Here is an 11802-nt window from a genome sequence, read left to right on the forward strand (position 1 = left end):
CGGCCCGCGTCCCCGAACGAGGGGACGACCAAGGCCTAGGTCCGTACTATGGTCCCGACTTAAGACGTCAACCGAACTCCGCCACGCACGTGTCACTTTCCCCGACTGACGAGGTGGGGGCCGGCCAGGCCTCGCACGTTGACCGTCCTCGGGGCTAGGTGCTAAGGATAAGGACAGACACGCCAAAGTCAACTTGCCGTACAGGCCAACCACTCCCTCCACGAGGGTTATAGTCCCCTCTATTGCCACGGTGGGGGGATACTATTCCACCTACGCATCCTCACGAAGGCACGGGACACAACGTCATCACGACACGGTGGACATGCCTCCATCACAACGAGTGACGGGGCGTAGCACCAGGGACGGAGCGTGACTACCGTACCGTACTTATCGTTGCACGCTCGCCCTCTGACCGATGGAGCATGACGTACAGGGACAAGATAAGATGGGCACCCCAGGACGCAGGACTTGGATGGTGGTCATCGGAAGGTTCCGACCGACAGAGTTGGCGACTCCGACCAGTGAAGCAAGGAACACTCTCTCTTTGTATCTCAGTCTTTTTACCTTTGGTTCCCCTGTAAGGGAGACCCCTCTTTGGACTATAAAAGAGAGGGTCATCCACCACGGAAAGACACCTCGACAGATCTCGACCATACCGCATTATCCACTCGCAAGCTTGTAACTCTCTTAACTCTCATGAGTACCTGGGCTCAAGCAATACAACCGACTGACCCCCGACTGAACTAGAGCATGATTGTCTGAATCAATATAAATCTTGAGTCATTTTGTGCTAGACCACCTCCGAGCACAACGCGCAATACACATTTTGAGTTGGTTTAGCTACTGCCCATCTCCGGAACCGACGCATCCCGAGTTGTGCCGCTGTGTCCGCATAGCGTAGCAGGAGATGGAGGTCGCGCAATCGATGACGGGGCTTCGAGCTCACTCTCGAGGTGCTTGAACAACATAGTGGGCAAGGTGAGTGCGGAGAGGGTGATATGGCTGCAGACTGGACTCAGAGTTCTGTAGTCTTTGGGTGACCCAGTGGGCTTTTGGGTAATATATAATTTCTTTTTGGGTCAACCCATTTCCTAAATTTTAGCTACTGGGTAGGGTGGGTAGTAAACTGGTGTCACCAAATGTGACCCACTTGCATCATGATTGAGAACTAACCAGTTGTACAAACACATTTAAGCCACCTGTGAAATAGTGTTTATATGTAGCAGTGTTTATAACCTGAAGTATGTAATGACGCCTAGTTGGTTTTTGTCTCCCGCGCCATCATCAGGGCTTACGAGGGACGAGACGTGCTCGGCAATCATTGTGTTAACAACCGTCACACATAACGCTCAGCTCGTGCTCATTTGCGCATGCAAATTGTGTGGAGCTAGATCTGGCCTATCACATGGAACGTGCCCCGGCCTGCAGTCTGCACTCTCTAGCCGTTTGGATTCAGATCATAGTACGTAACAGATCATGAGCTACTGCCCTACCCTAGGCCAGCCGAACCCCTTTCACTGTTGCTCATGTTACAAAAATGAGTACTCTCACTGTTTTCTTATAAAACATGTAATGGTGGTTGTATTTGATTTAATTCTTTTTTTTCTTACTATGTGAGTTACATTTTGCTGCTGGAGCCATCAATTTTTTCCAGGCCAGAAAGGAGAACAACATACACAAAAGAGAAACGGATATCATAAACTTTGAGTTACGTGGTTTGAGTTTTCACTCAAAAATTTAAGCTAAAGTATTAGTGAATTGGCCATGTATTTCCTCATCAACTTTAGAGTTTTGATTTCCTGATGGTGCATATAACTCCATAAGATATCGGGTCAGAGTTCTCAAGCTTGAATTCTAGCTTTTGCAATTTGATTAGAAAATAGTGGAGTGTTGAATTATACTCCCTCAATTCTCTTTTGATAGACCTATTTACAAAACTGAAATTTTCTACTTTTATAGTCCTGTTTGAGTTGTCGCCTCGGATCTGACATGGACATCATTTCAGTTCTCATACAAAGTAACTCTAGAAAGAATATTGGCGCATATATATATATATGATGACATGGATACTTAGGATTCCACGCAAAATATTATTTTGGCTAACGAGGAGTATATAATGACATGATTAATTGGATGGTAAGCAGGATCCTTCTCCTTCATCATTATGTCAAGGTAAAATAGGTCTATCGAAAAAAGAATTATGGAGTAGTAAAGAATTACTCACATTTTACAAATCTAGTAGAATGTTTCTTTTAGCGCAACATTCACAAATTCGACCGGAGTTACTTTTTTTCTTGAGTGGAACATGTTTTTACTCGAAGGCAATACTTTTACTTGAGAAGAAAAATAGTAAAGTGTGAGACACACAACCCATTTTTAGCTGAACATCAACGGATTGGCTAACAGATGCAAGTCATCATTTTTTCCTAAACACGTACATACATACATTCATGCTATTGAATATAGGTACACAACCCTATCTCTATAAGCATCTCCGAGAGACTGAACTAGCACATCTTAAGAATACTTGAGAAGAAAAATACTAAAATTTGACAGACAGCCTCTTCTTAGGGGAACATCGATGGACTCGTTTAACGGATGCAAGTCATCATTTTTTCAAAACACCTACTCATACCTACCACTACGAATACACGCACGCAACACTATTTCTATGATCACCTCCGAGATACTGAGCTAAACTGATGAAGTCGCCATAGACATCTCGCTATCGACAGGCACATTGCCTACCATTGCCGGTTAAATATTTAATAAATTTGAAAAAATGCAAGCACTATGCTAAGTTGAGGACTCGAATCCGTGTAGGCAGATTCCACCTCAAAGAATCTTACCAGCTGAGTTATGCTCAGTTCGCAGATGCAAGTCATCCGGTGCTAAGCGACATGATAATAATGCTAAGCGTCTAATACCACTTCCATGAAAAAAGTGCACATAAACTTTTTGAAATGTGAATTTGAGAATCAGGAAACCTTTTGTTTTTTCATAAAGGAGGACAAATACATAGAAAAAGAATCAAATATCAGATGCATCGCAAGCCTATTCAAGTGTTCATGCTTTAGCAACTACCAATTACGATATTCAATGTGGCGACGGGGATGGTGACTTCGACTTCGACAGCGAACCACCACCGTCCTCTCTAATTAGCACCGGTGACGGTGATGCTGGCGTGATCACCTCTATGCTTTCCAATGTTCCAATGTCCACCGCCGACAACTGCCTGCTGGTGCTGAACCTCATCGGCGACGGCGACTTGGATGGGACAACAACAATTTCGGACACCCCCGGCGGCGATGAATTCGAGCACCTATCGCACACCCCGGCGTACACCGGCGGGGTTGGAGACGGAGACCTGGAACCAAAGTGAGGCCTCGGCGATGGTGACTTGGACACGATCATCTCCTTGGACCCGCTCGTCGAGCAGCTGCTCCTCAACGGCGACCGCGCCAAGATATCCGCCAGGACCCTCGACGCCGTGGGCCGCTCCGGCGACACGCCGCAACGGCGCAGCTGCGGCAGCGGCGGGGACACGAGCCCCTCCATCAGCCGCGCGCGCTCGGGCTCCAGGTGCGCGCGGCACACCGGGCACGACGAGTGCGCGCACAGCCAGGCGTCGATGCATCGGCCGTGGAAGAAGTGGCGGCACGGGGGCAGCACGCGCACGACGTCGCCGTCCTCCAGCTCCTGCAGGCACACCACGCACTCCACCGCCCTCCCCTTGCTGCCGCTCCTCCTCCTGCCGCCGAGCGGCGACGGCGACGCCGACGCGGCCCACGCGCGGTACGTGAACGTGGGCAGCGCGGCGATGTCGTCCACGCTGAGCCCCAGCCCCGTCGTCCCGGACGACGTCGCGCCGTGGCCGCCCGCCTGGAGCTGGCGCCACTCGGCCAGCACCGACCGGCCGTAGCGGATGGCCATGTAGAGTATCACGGCGACGAGGACCGCGATGATGATGTACAGCAGAGTGAAGTTGGAGCTGCTGGTGTTTGGCGCCGGCGGGCCGTCGACGGAAGGGTCGGCGGCGGGCGACGACATGGCTGCTGCTGCTGCTGCTGCAAAGAACGTCCGATTCCGGTGAGCTTGTCTTGAGATGGTTCGAGCGACATGTCGCTGGCAACCGGTAAGCGAATCATTGATCCCGGTGGTTGACGTGGGATTTAGAGGCAGCCGCAGGCATGAGAGGGGATGTGTGCGCCGCATGCACGCCAAGTGCATGATAGAATTGCAGTTGGGTCGCTAGCTGGACTTAAGCCCTGGGTTAAGGCAAGAGGTTGCGTGCTGAATATAGTATGACCTTGAGATAAGTTGTATGCTGCTGGTGTTCATACGGTGCTGGACAATGGATTTGTGTTTGTTGCTAGGATTCTTTTTTGTCCACTGTGTTTAGTTTAGCCGTTGAACTGCTAGCTTGACATCGATGGATTATTCAGTAATCATCTGGCGCAGGCATGATTGGTGATCCTAGTATAGAATAGTGAATATAGTTTGGTTGAATTTGCTGGCAGACAATTGGATAGGGTTCAAGTCAACTTCATGATTCGTAGGCAAAATCATGCATCGATTCTTCAACCGTTGTTTTTTTTGATAATGAAAGTTTTATTGATTTTCAAGCGCATATTCATCAACCACTGTTAAAGCCTGCGTCTGCATGAGTTTTCAGATAAGATCATTGGCTCCGGGATTGAGCCGAAAGTCTGACATAGCGTTGTCAGAAATCAAACCATTACTTTGCAAATTTGGAGGAATCGTTTTTTTCCCCGTTTTTGCTTCAGAGCGGAATTGGACTATGCGGTGACTTATGTAGAACAGACAACAGAGTAAGCACTGGAAGTCTGGAACAGAGCTCGAGAGGAATGTGATGGTAGTTTCCACTTTTTCTCACTACACAACTCATCTGCATCTGCATGCACAAATTTGCTGGGCAAAGTGAAGCATAGAAAATTCTTGCCCAGAACGAGTAAAGCCCAAGTACATTTTTGCGAACTCTACACTCCAGCGTCGTGCGACTCCAACGTGGCCGGAGAAGGTGATCTTGTCCTGCACATCCGGCCGTCCGGCGTTCTTGGCCGAGGCGGCGACGGTGACACAGCCGAGCTACCATTGCCCATGGCGACCATGAGCTCAAAATGCATGGGGGACCTCACTGGAGATGGCGACCTGGACGAGACGACGGCGTCTTTCGCTCCCGACGCCTCCCCCCTCTCGCGCTCGGGCGACGCCGCCCCGAGCCGGCGCAGCTGCGGGAGCGGCGGCGACAGGGACGCCACGCCCAGGCGGACTTTCTCCAGGCCCGGGCTCCCCCGGCACACCGGGCACGTCGCGTGCGACAGCAGCCACACGTCGACGCACCCCGCGTGGAAGTAGTGCCTGCACAACGGCAGCATGCGCACCAGCGCGCCGTGGCGGAGCTCGTCGAGGCAGACCGCGCAGCAGTCCGCCGCCGCCGCGGCCGGGGCCCTCGCGTCGCCGCGGCCCGGCGAGGGGGAGCGGTACGTGAAAGTGGGGAGCACGGCGACGTCGTCGGGGCCGAGGCCGAGCGCCTGCACCGGGCCGGGGAGTACGGTGACCGCGTCGTCGTCCCCGGCGCCGGCCGCGGCGTTGGAGCCGTGCCGGCGCGTTAGGAAGACCGAGTTGAAGGAGCGGCAGTAGTAGAGGACGACGTAGAGGACGATGGCGACGAAGACACCGATGCCCGCGTACTGCGCCGTCGTGGACGCCGAGGCGACTGGCATTGCCGCGGAGATCGCGAGCGCGGCAGAGCGTTTGCAGAGAGGAAGGGACAAGACGGGAATGTCGCGGGAAGTTGTTTGTTTTCTGCATCATTTCTTCGTGCAGGTCGGGTGGTGCCGTAGTGGCTGGCTAGTGTGGCATGCCTTGGAAGGTAGGTTGAGCTCGGGGGATGGCTTGCACGTAGACGAACGCGGCATCTTGCAAGCTGATGCTAAGCGTGCCTATTATATTAGCTCCCATGGAATGGAATGACGCGTTGAAACTCCAACGACTCGTAATAAAGTGAGGTCGTTTTCCTTTAGAAACTTTCCGCTAGTGCCATGTAAAATGAACAGAACTTTGCAATCCCTTATTTGTCATCGAAATCTCCGTGCCACTCAAATTGGCAGAAAATGGCAAATAAGCGACTGAGAAAAATTACAGTGGTAGCCAAAGGATTTACCCAAAAATTGAAGGGAATATTCACCAGTCATTTGATTGATCTAGAATTGATTTTCTCACCTTTTGGATGTACGTAAATTTTTACTTTCATCAGCCGTAGCTAGCATAACTATTACGTGTTTAAGAAGTCAAATTTTGGTATTTTATATTCTGGTTGAGTATTTCTAATCAATGGGTCCCTACTACTATCTCATGCTTTTTTGATTCGTTATTTTGGTCCATTATATGTCTTGGACCATTACTTTTTCCCGATGTATTTTTTATTGAAAATTATTTTTAAAAAATATAATCATGTAATAACATTTTTGTATCAAATTTGCTTAATATTATTTTCATTTAACAAATCCTAGTATGTTATGTTAACAAATCCCAGTAGCCATTGTTCGACAATTAAAAAACTTCCAAACTTTATGGCAAGAGACTTTCAATCTCAAATTTTTATAACCTTTTTAAATTTTAAAGTTTTGCATCAATCTAAAAATTATATTCAATTGTTTATTTTAAAAGATGAAAACCCTAACAAACTGAGGTTAAAACTTAGTATTTATTTGGAATGCCAACAATCCGTGCTGAGTACTGTTCGTTATCCGTATTAGACAAATCAAGACTTTGAATGTATTGGTATAATGGACAAGTTGGTAACGTTCAATTGAGAGCGTAAGCTGGTAAGGGCATTACATCCTTTTAGAAAAAAAAGATTTATTGTGGTCCCTTAAGTCTAAGAAAAAAATACAAGCCATTCTCCTCCAAAATTTAAATAAACATACTGCACCTGTAACCATATGAGATCAAATTTCTCTTGGTGATAATGGTTGATTTTAAGAGATTTTCTATCAATCCACCTACTTCCTATTCAACAATAGTTAGTTAACGATTGCTGATTCTGTTTGATAAGAAACTCTTGTTTTGATTGCCCACATTAAATGCAACACAACTACCTCTCCTAATTTTTATTGTGAAGACAATAGAGATCCATTTAAGTGAGTAATATGATGGTTGTCCAACTCAAAACTTTACAACAAAACAAGAGATAAAGACCTTATCTTCTTAATTTCTAATGAGTTTTTTCTAGTAGAACTACTTATCAAGGATAGAGATTGTAGAATTTATTATTTTTGTAGCAAGATGACCTTACATCAATATGAGCTACAACTTTCTAACCATCTATCTTTGCATCTAGTCTCGCTTCCACTCTTGTTCCCTATCGATGAATTCAAATAAATTAAACATACCTACTTTCTACTTTTAAAATGGATTGTAACATTCCATGTATAATAAGAAGGTGAGTGCAGAGAGAGCTCTTGCCTCTTTGGAGGAGAGGCTAGAAATGATATAGTACATGCATCCCTTGAACCAAACGTTGCTCCTCTGGTTTATCACTCCTTTTTTTCTTGCAGTCTCAGTCCATTTTTTATTATTGTTCTTCTCTTGGACCAGAACTAGCAATATAGTTTTAAGTAGTTTCGTTTTTAAGCGTATGGGATGGGCTTGTTGTTTGATATCATCATTTATTTGGAAACTTGCATTTTGTGGAATTGCTTTTGATAAGTCTGAAAAATTTCCTAACTGAATATTAGAATTTGTAATTTGAATTACTGAGCTTTAGAACCTAAATTTTAACTTTTGAATTGATCAACTTTGTTCATCTTCAAAATACATCTTTGGAGTATCAAATAAACATCTTGAACTTCATATTTACATAGATCAAATAAAACTCCTGAACTTTGGGAACTGTAACTTTAAGAAAAATGGGAAACTCCAACTTTGAAATAGTATTTGAAAAAAGAAATTTGAAGCAACCACTTTCAAATCTATGATTCTTGAACTTTCAAATTGATTCACCTTTGACCTAAAACACTTTTTTGTAAGTTGTTAGGTTAGCCAGGAGTGTGGGCCCTCTAAGTGATGAATATAGAGACACTGAGTACCTTATCTGATCCATGGAGTTCATTGCCCTGTAAACTAGATCAGATTTATTAGCATAAAAACAAAGACTGAAAGATCGAGAGAGGTGGAAAGTGAGAAGGCAAAGATCACTACTTTGGACATAGCCTTTTATTGGGTTAAGATAGGCCTTGATAGATATCTCTCATGCTAACTTGGGAGGCATCAAAATTTAAGTTGTAACATTGAAATATCAATTTTTTATAACCAGGTGTCAAGTCTTAACTTATAATTTTGGTACATCTTGTTAGCTCTCTAAAGATGTAAAGGAAATATCTATTGGCCATAGGAGATATTTTCATGAATTTTGAGTGTAGTTGGAGACAGAATGGTAGAGAGTGGGAATTGGGGAAGGCGATGGCTGTTAGCCGATGTGAATGCCCGTTGTACCAAACAGTCATGATGCAGGTGGGCCAGATTTTTTCAAACCAGTTTACAACCCAACTCTACCCAGTAAGTAAAATTTAGGTAATGGGTTTGCCTAAACAAGAACATCGGATTACCCAGAAACCCATTGGATTACCTAAAAATTACCAGCCATTTATTCATGCTCAGTGCTGAACCGCGTGCATCTCCTCCTTTCTTCTCCCTAGCAAGCAGCGATACGCTAGCTTCTCCCTCCTCTGTTGCTTGCAGCAGCACGTAGCATTCATGCCCTCGCCAGGTACAAGTAGAGGTGCTCTTCCAGTCCTGGCCTGGTTTTTTTTTTAAATGTCCTGGCCTGTCCTCAATCAACGCCATCCCTGCTCCAATAGAGCCAAGCAGTAGCACCAGCTCCTCCCAATGCTTCTACCTCGCGGCGAATCCAAAGCCATGGCCTGTAATGCTGATCCGTAAGACCCATATCGATCCACCAGATCCAATCGGAGCGGTGCAAGGCCAATAAAAGCTGCTGCCAATACCACCGACTTGACGACTCCTCAAATTTCGGGCCGTAGCAGCTCCGATCGTAGACCACGCCGTCGTTCCCCACCAGCAGCACCTTCACAGGGGCCCCTCACCAACTCGATGCCGCGCGCAGAGCAGATGTGCGCCTGGTCAGCTGGATGCCGCGCAAGTGCTAAGCAAACATAGGACATGCGCTGCTGGCGTCCGAGGAATATTTCCCCCAACAGAAAAGTAAAAATGGTGTTCTGACTTAATGGAATAATCTTATATACACTTTTAAGATTTTAAAAAATTATCCCAACTACATTAAAAGATGAGGGTATTTAAATCCCCTACCTTCGTTACATAATCCTAACAATACCCCTACCTACCTAGAATATCCGTGGGATATTATGATTTTTGGGTTATTTCTGGATGTTGACGTACAAATTGTTTACTACAAGATGATCACGCTCTTCATATGATATCAAACGTTCCGCAGAACGCTTGATCTTTCGTTTGAGGTCTTCGTGCTGTTGAAGATTGTGTAACTGATTCCTTCATCATCCAAAAGTTAGTGTTTACCTCGGACGCATTTACCATAGTTCTACACGGTTGGTCCACCCTCGCGCGAAGGTCGCAACGTAACCTTCGCGCATTCAGCTAGGCGCAAACCTTCAACCATCAATGAAAGAGCCAGTACTGCGAGATAAAATCAAAAAAACTGTGTAATGACTTTTAGATTGCCCGAAGATTCCTCAAGACCTTTGGCATATCCTTCGGCGAGACCTTCTCGGGAGTGGCAATCCCTAACAGTAGCCCCTCGTGGGCGAGGGCCAACTGCGTCGGTCCAAACCCTCGAACAAGGATTGCCAGCCATCCTCCGAGAAAAACGTCTCCCCAATCGTCGGAGGTTGGCACACGCTGAAGGTTATGTTTGCTTATGTGTCATGTTTTTATTGGGCGTAGTTTGGGCTTCCTCTCGGGTTTACCGCCGGTTGTTTACTATTCGTTTTGCCCCCCTATATAAGCAGTGGTTGAGGGTGAGTCGCTTTCACGCTCTCATCAGCTAGTAGCCTTCGTATTTCATTTTCTTAGTGCCACGTGTCGTGAGTTGATTTGCTGCTTCCTTCGCGAGAGTTTTACTTGATCTTTGTGAGTGAATCGAAGGTTTTCATTTCTATTTTCTTGGGCTGCAGTTCTTTGTCTTAGTTTTGTTGTTCTTTTCTAGGGATGGTCTGCTTGAAAGAAACTATAAGCTCATCGAAGGTGGCCAAGCTATTCTAGAGGTTGAGGATTTGGTTCAGCTATCGGGGGATGAGGAAGACCTGTCTCAAGTGGACGCTGATCTTTCTGATCTGATGGGTCATGAAAAACCCAAAGTTACTGTGACAGTTCAAGTACCTGTAAATTAGGCACATAATTTATTAGTGTGAAGTATGTGCTTGTTAGTGAAAAGCTTGTGTATGTTTATGTGAAGTTTTTGAAAATTTAAAGTGCAAGTAAAAAGGGTATTTTTGTAATTATGGGAAAAACTAGGGTTGTTTTTGCAAAGTGTAATTGGATAGGAGGTAACTTCAAAATAAGTGAAGGGTGGTTTTGCAAATATGTTTTTCTTATTTTATCCCCTGTAAAAAAATATATATTTATCCAAAAAGTTGCATTAGAAATGCATATGTTGAATTGTATAAAAGTTTGGGTAAAATGGTGAAAATAAGGGTGTTTATGTAATTTTATAAAAGTACAAGTCCTTTTGTGCAAGTAGATGATTTACAAAAGTAATTCTCAAAGTTACTCAGGGCTAAAGTGTAAAAGGTGCAAGTCAATATGACATGTCTATCCAATCATTATGACGAGTCTATCCCGTCATCATGACGTGTCATAAATGCTTGCATTTAGGTCCTAAATGTTATGATATTATATTCTTTAGGATAAAAGTAATTCAAATCCAACTTTTGTTCAAAATTTCATGTGTAAAGATACAAGTTTTGAGTTTTTGAACTTGGGCCTTAAAGCAATGTTGTAGAGTTTGAAAAACTCTCCAACTTTCGTTTTGGGCATTTCTTCATTAGGGTTTTAGATTAATGTGAAATTTATGCTTTACAGATAGATCCCTGCAATTTTCTAAAATTGCGTATAAGCCCTTGAGAAATTCCATCTGTCCTTCTTCTCTGCTCTCTCTTACCCTGGCGCCCCTTTTCCTTTCCTCACCGGCAGCTCCATCCTCATCTCCACCCCGGTTCTTCCTCTCTCTCTCTCTCCTCCATGCGGCAGAGCGGCGCTGCGTGCAGCGCAGGAGCGGGTCCGGCGGTGCGGGCCACGGCGTGCGCTCGGGCGGAGCAGGCTCGGGCGGCGCAAGCGGGGTGCACGCGGCTCGGCTGCGGCTCGGCGCGGCCGCCGGGCGAGCGCGGGCGGCGCTGGAGGCGCGGGCGCGAGCGTGAGCGCGGGAGCTAGCAGTGCGGCACGCGCAGCGCGGGCGCTCGGGATCCAGGCGGCACGGGCGCGGAGGCAGGTGCTGGCGCAGCAGCTGCGGCTTGGCGGCGCGTGAGCGGCTTGCTGGCAGGCAGGCTGTGCAAGCGCGGGAGCCAGGCGTACAGGCAGCACTGGAACGGCGCGGGGTGGCCGGGCATGGTGAGCCCGGAGGAGCAGCGCGGCCGCGTCTAGGCGACTCTTGGGGTCATGCGCAAGATGCGGGAACGCGGTGGCATCGACCCTGACAAGTACACCTACGCCACGGTGATCTCCGGGTGGTGCAAGACTGCCCGTATCGAGGACGCAGCTAAGGTGTTCGATGAAATGCTGGCC

At 46.6% G+C, this 11802-nt stretch overlaps 2 protein-coding genes across 2 annotated transcripts; both read right to left on the reverse strand.

The window, feature by feature from the left end:
- Positions 1-2970: 2970 nt before the first annotated feature.
- On the reverse strand, positions 2971-4511 carry LOC112890014 (RING-H2 finger protein ATL11-like). Its single transcript, XM_025956840.1, has one exon. The coding sequence runs from the start codon at positions 4228-4230 to the stop codon at positions 3097-3099; it is 1134 nt and encodes a 377-aa protein (XP_025812625.1). The 5' UTR covers positions 4231-4511; the 3' UTR covers positions 2971-3096.
- Positions 4512-5000: 489 nt separating this feature from the next.
- LOC112890337 (putative RING-H2 finger protein ATL71) lies at positions 5001-5747 on the reverse strand. The gene has a single exon (XM_025957244.1). The coding sequence runs from the start codon at positions 5745-5747 to the stop codon at positions 5001-5003; it is 747 nt and encodes a 248-aa protein (XP_025813029.1).
- Between the last annotated feature and the right edge of the window lie 6055 nt (positions 5748-11802).

The sequence above is a fragment of the Panicum hallii genome, chromosome 4 (assembly GCF_002211085.1).
Source record: "Panicum hallii strain FIL2 chromosome 4, PHallii_v3.1, whole genome shotgun sequence".
In the NCBI taxonomy this organism is placed as follows: domain Eukaryota; kingdom Viridiplantae; phylum Streptophyta; class Magnoliopsida; order Poales; family Poaceae; genus Panicum; species Panicum hallii.

Bases quoted from the DNA above. Each gene is read 5' to 3' on its own strand.
- LOC112890337 (XM_025957244.1), bottom strand. From the start codon at position 5,747: ATGCCAGTCGCCTCGGCGTCCACGACGGCGCAGTACGCGGGCATCGGT.
- LOC112890014 (XM_025956840.1), bottom strand. From the start codon at position 4,230: ATGCACTTGGCGTGCATGCGGCGCACACATCCCCTCTCATGCCTGCGG.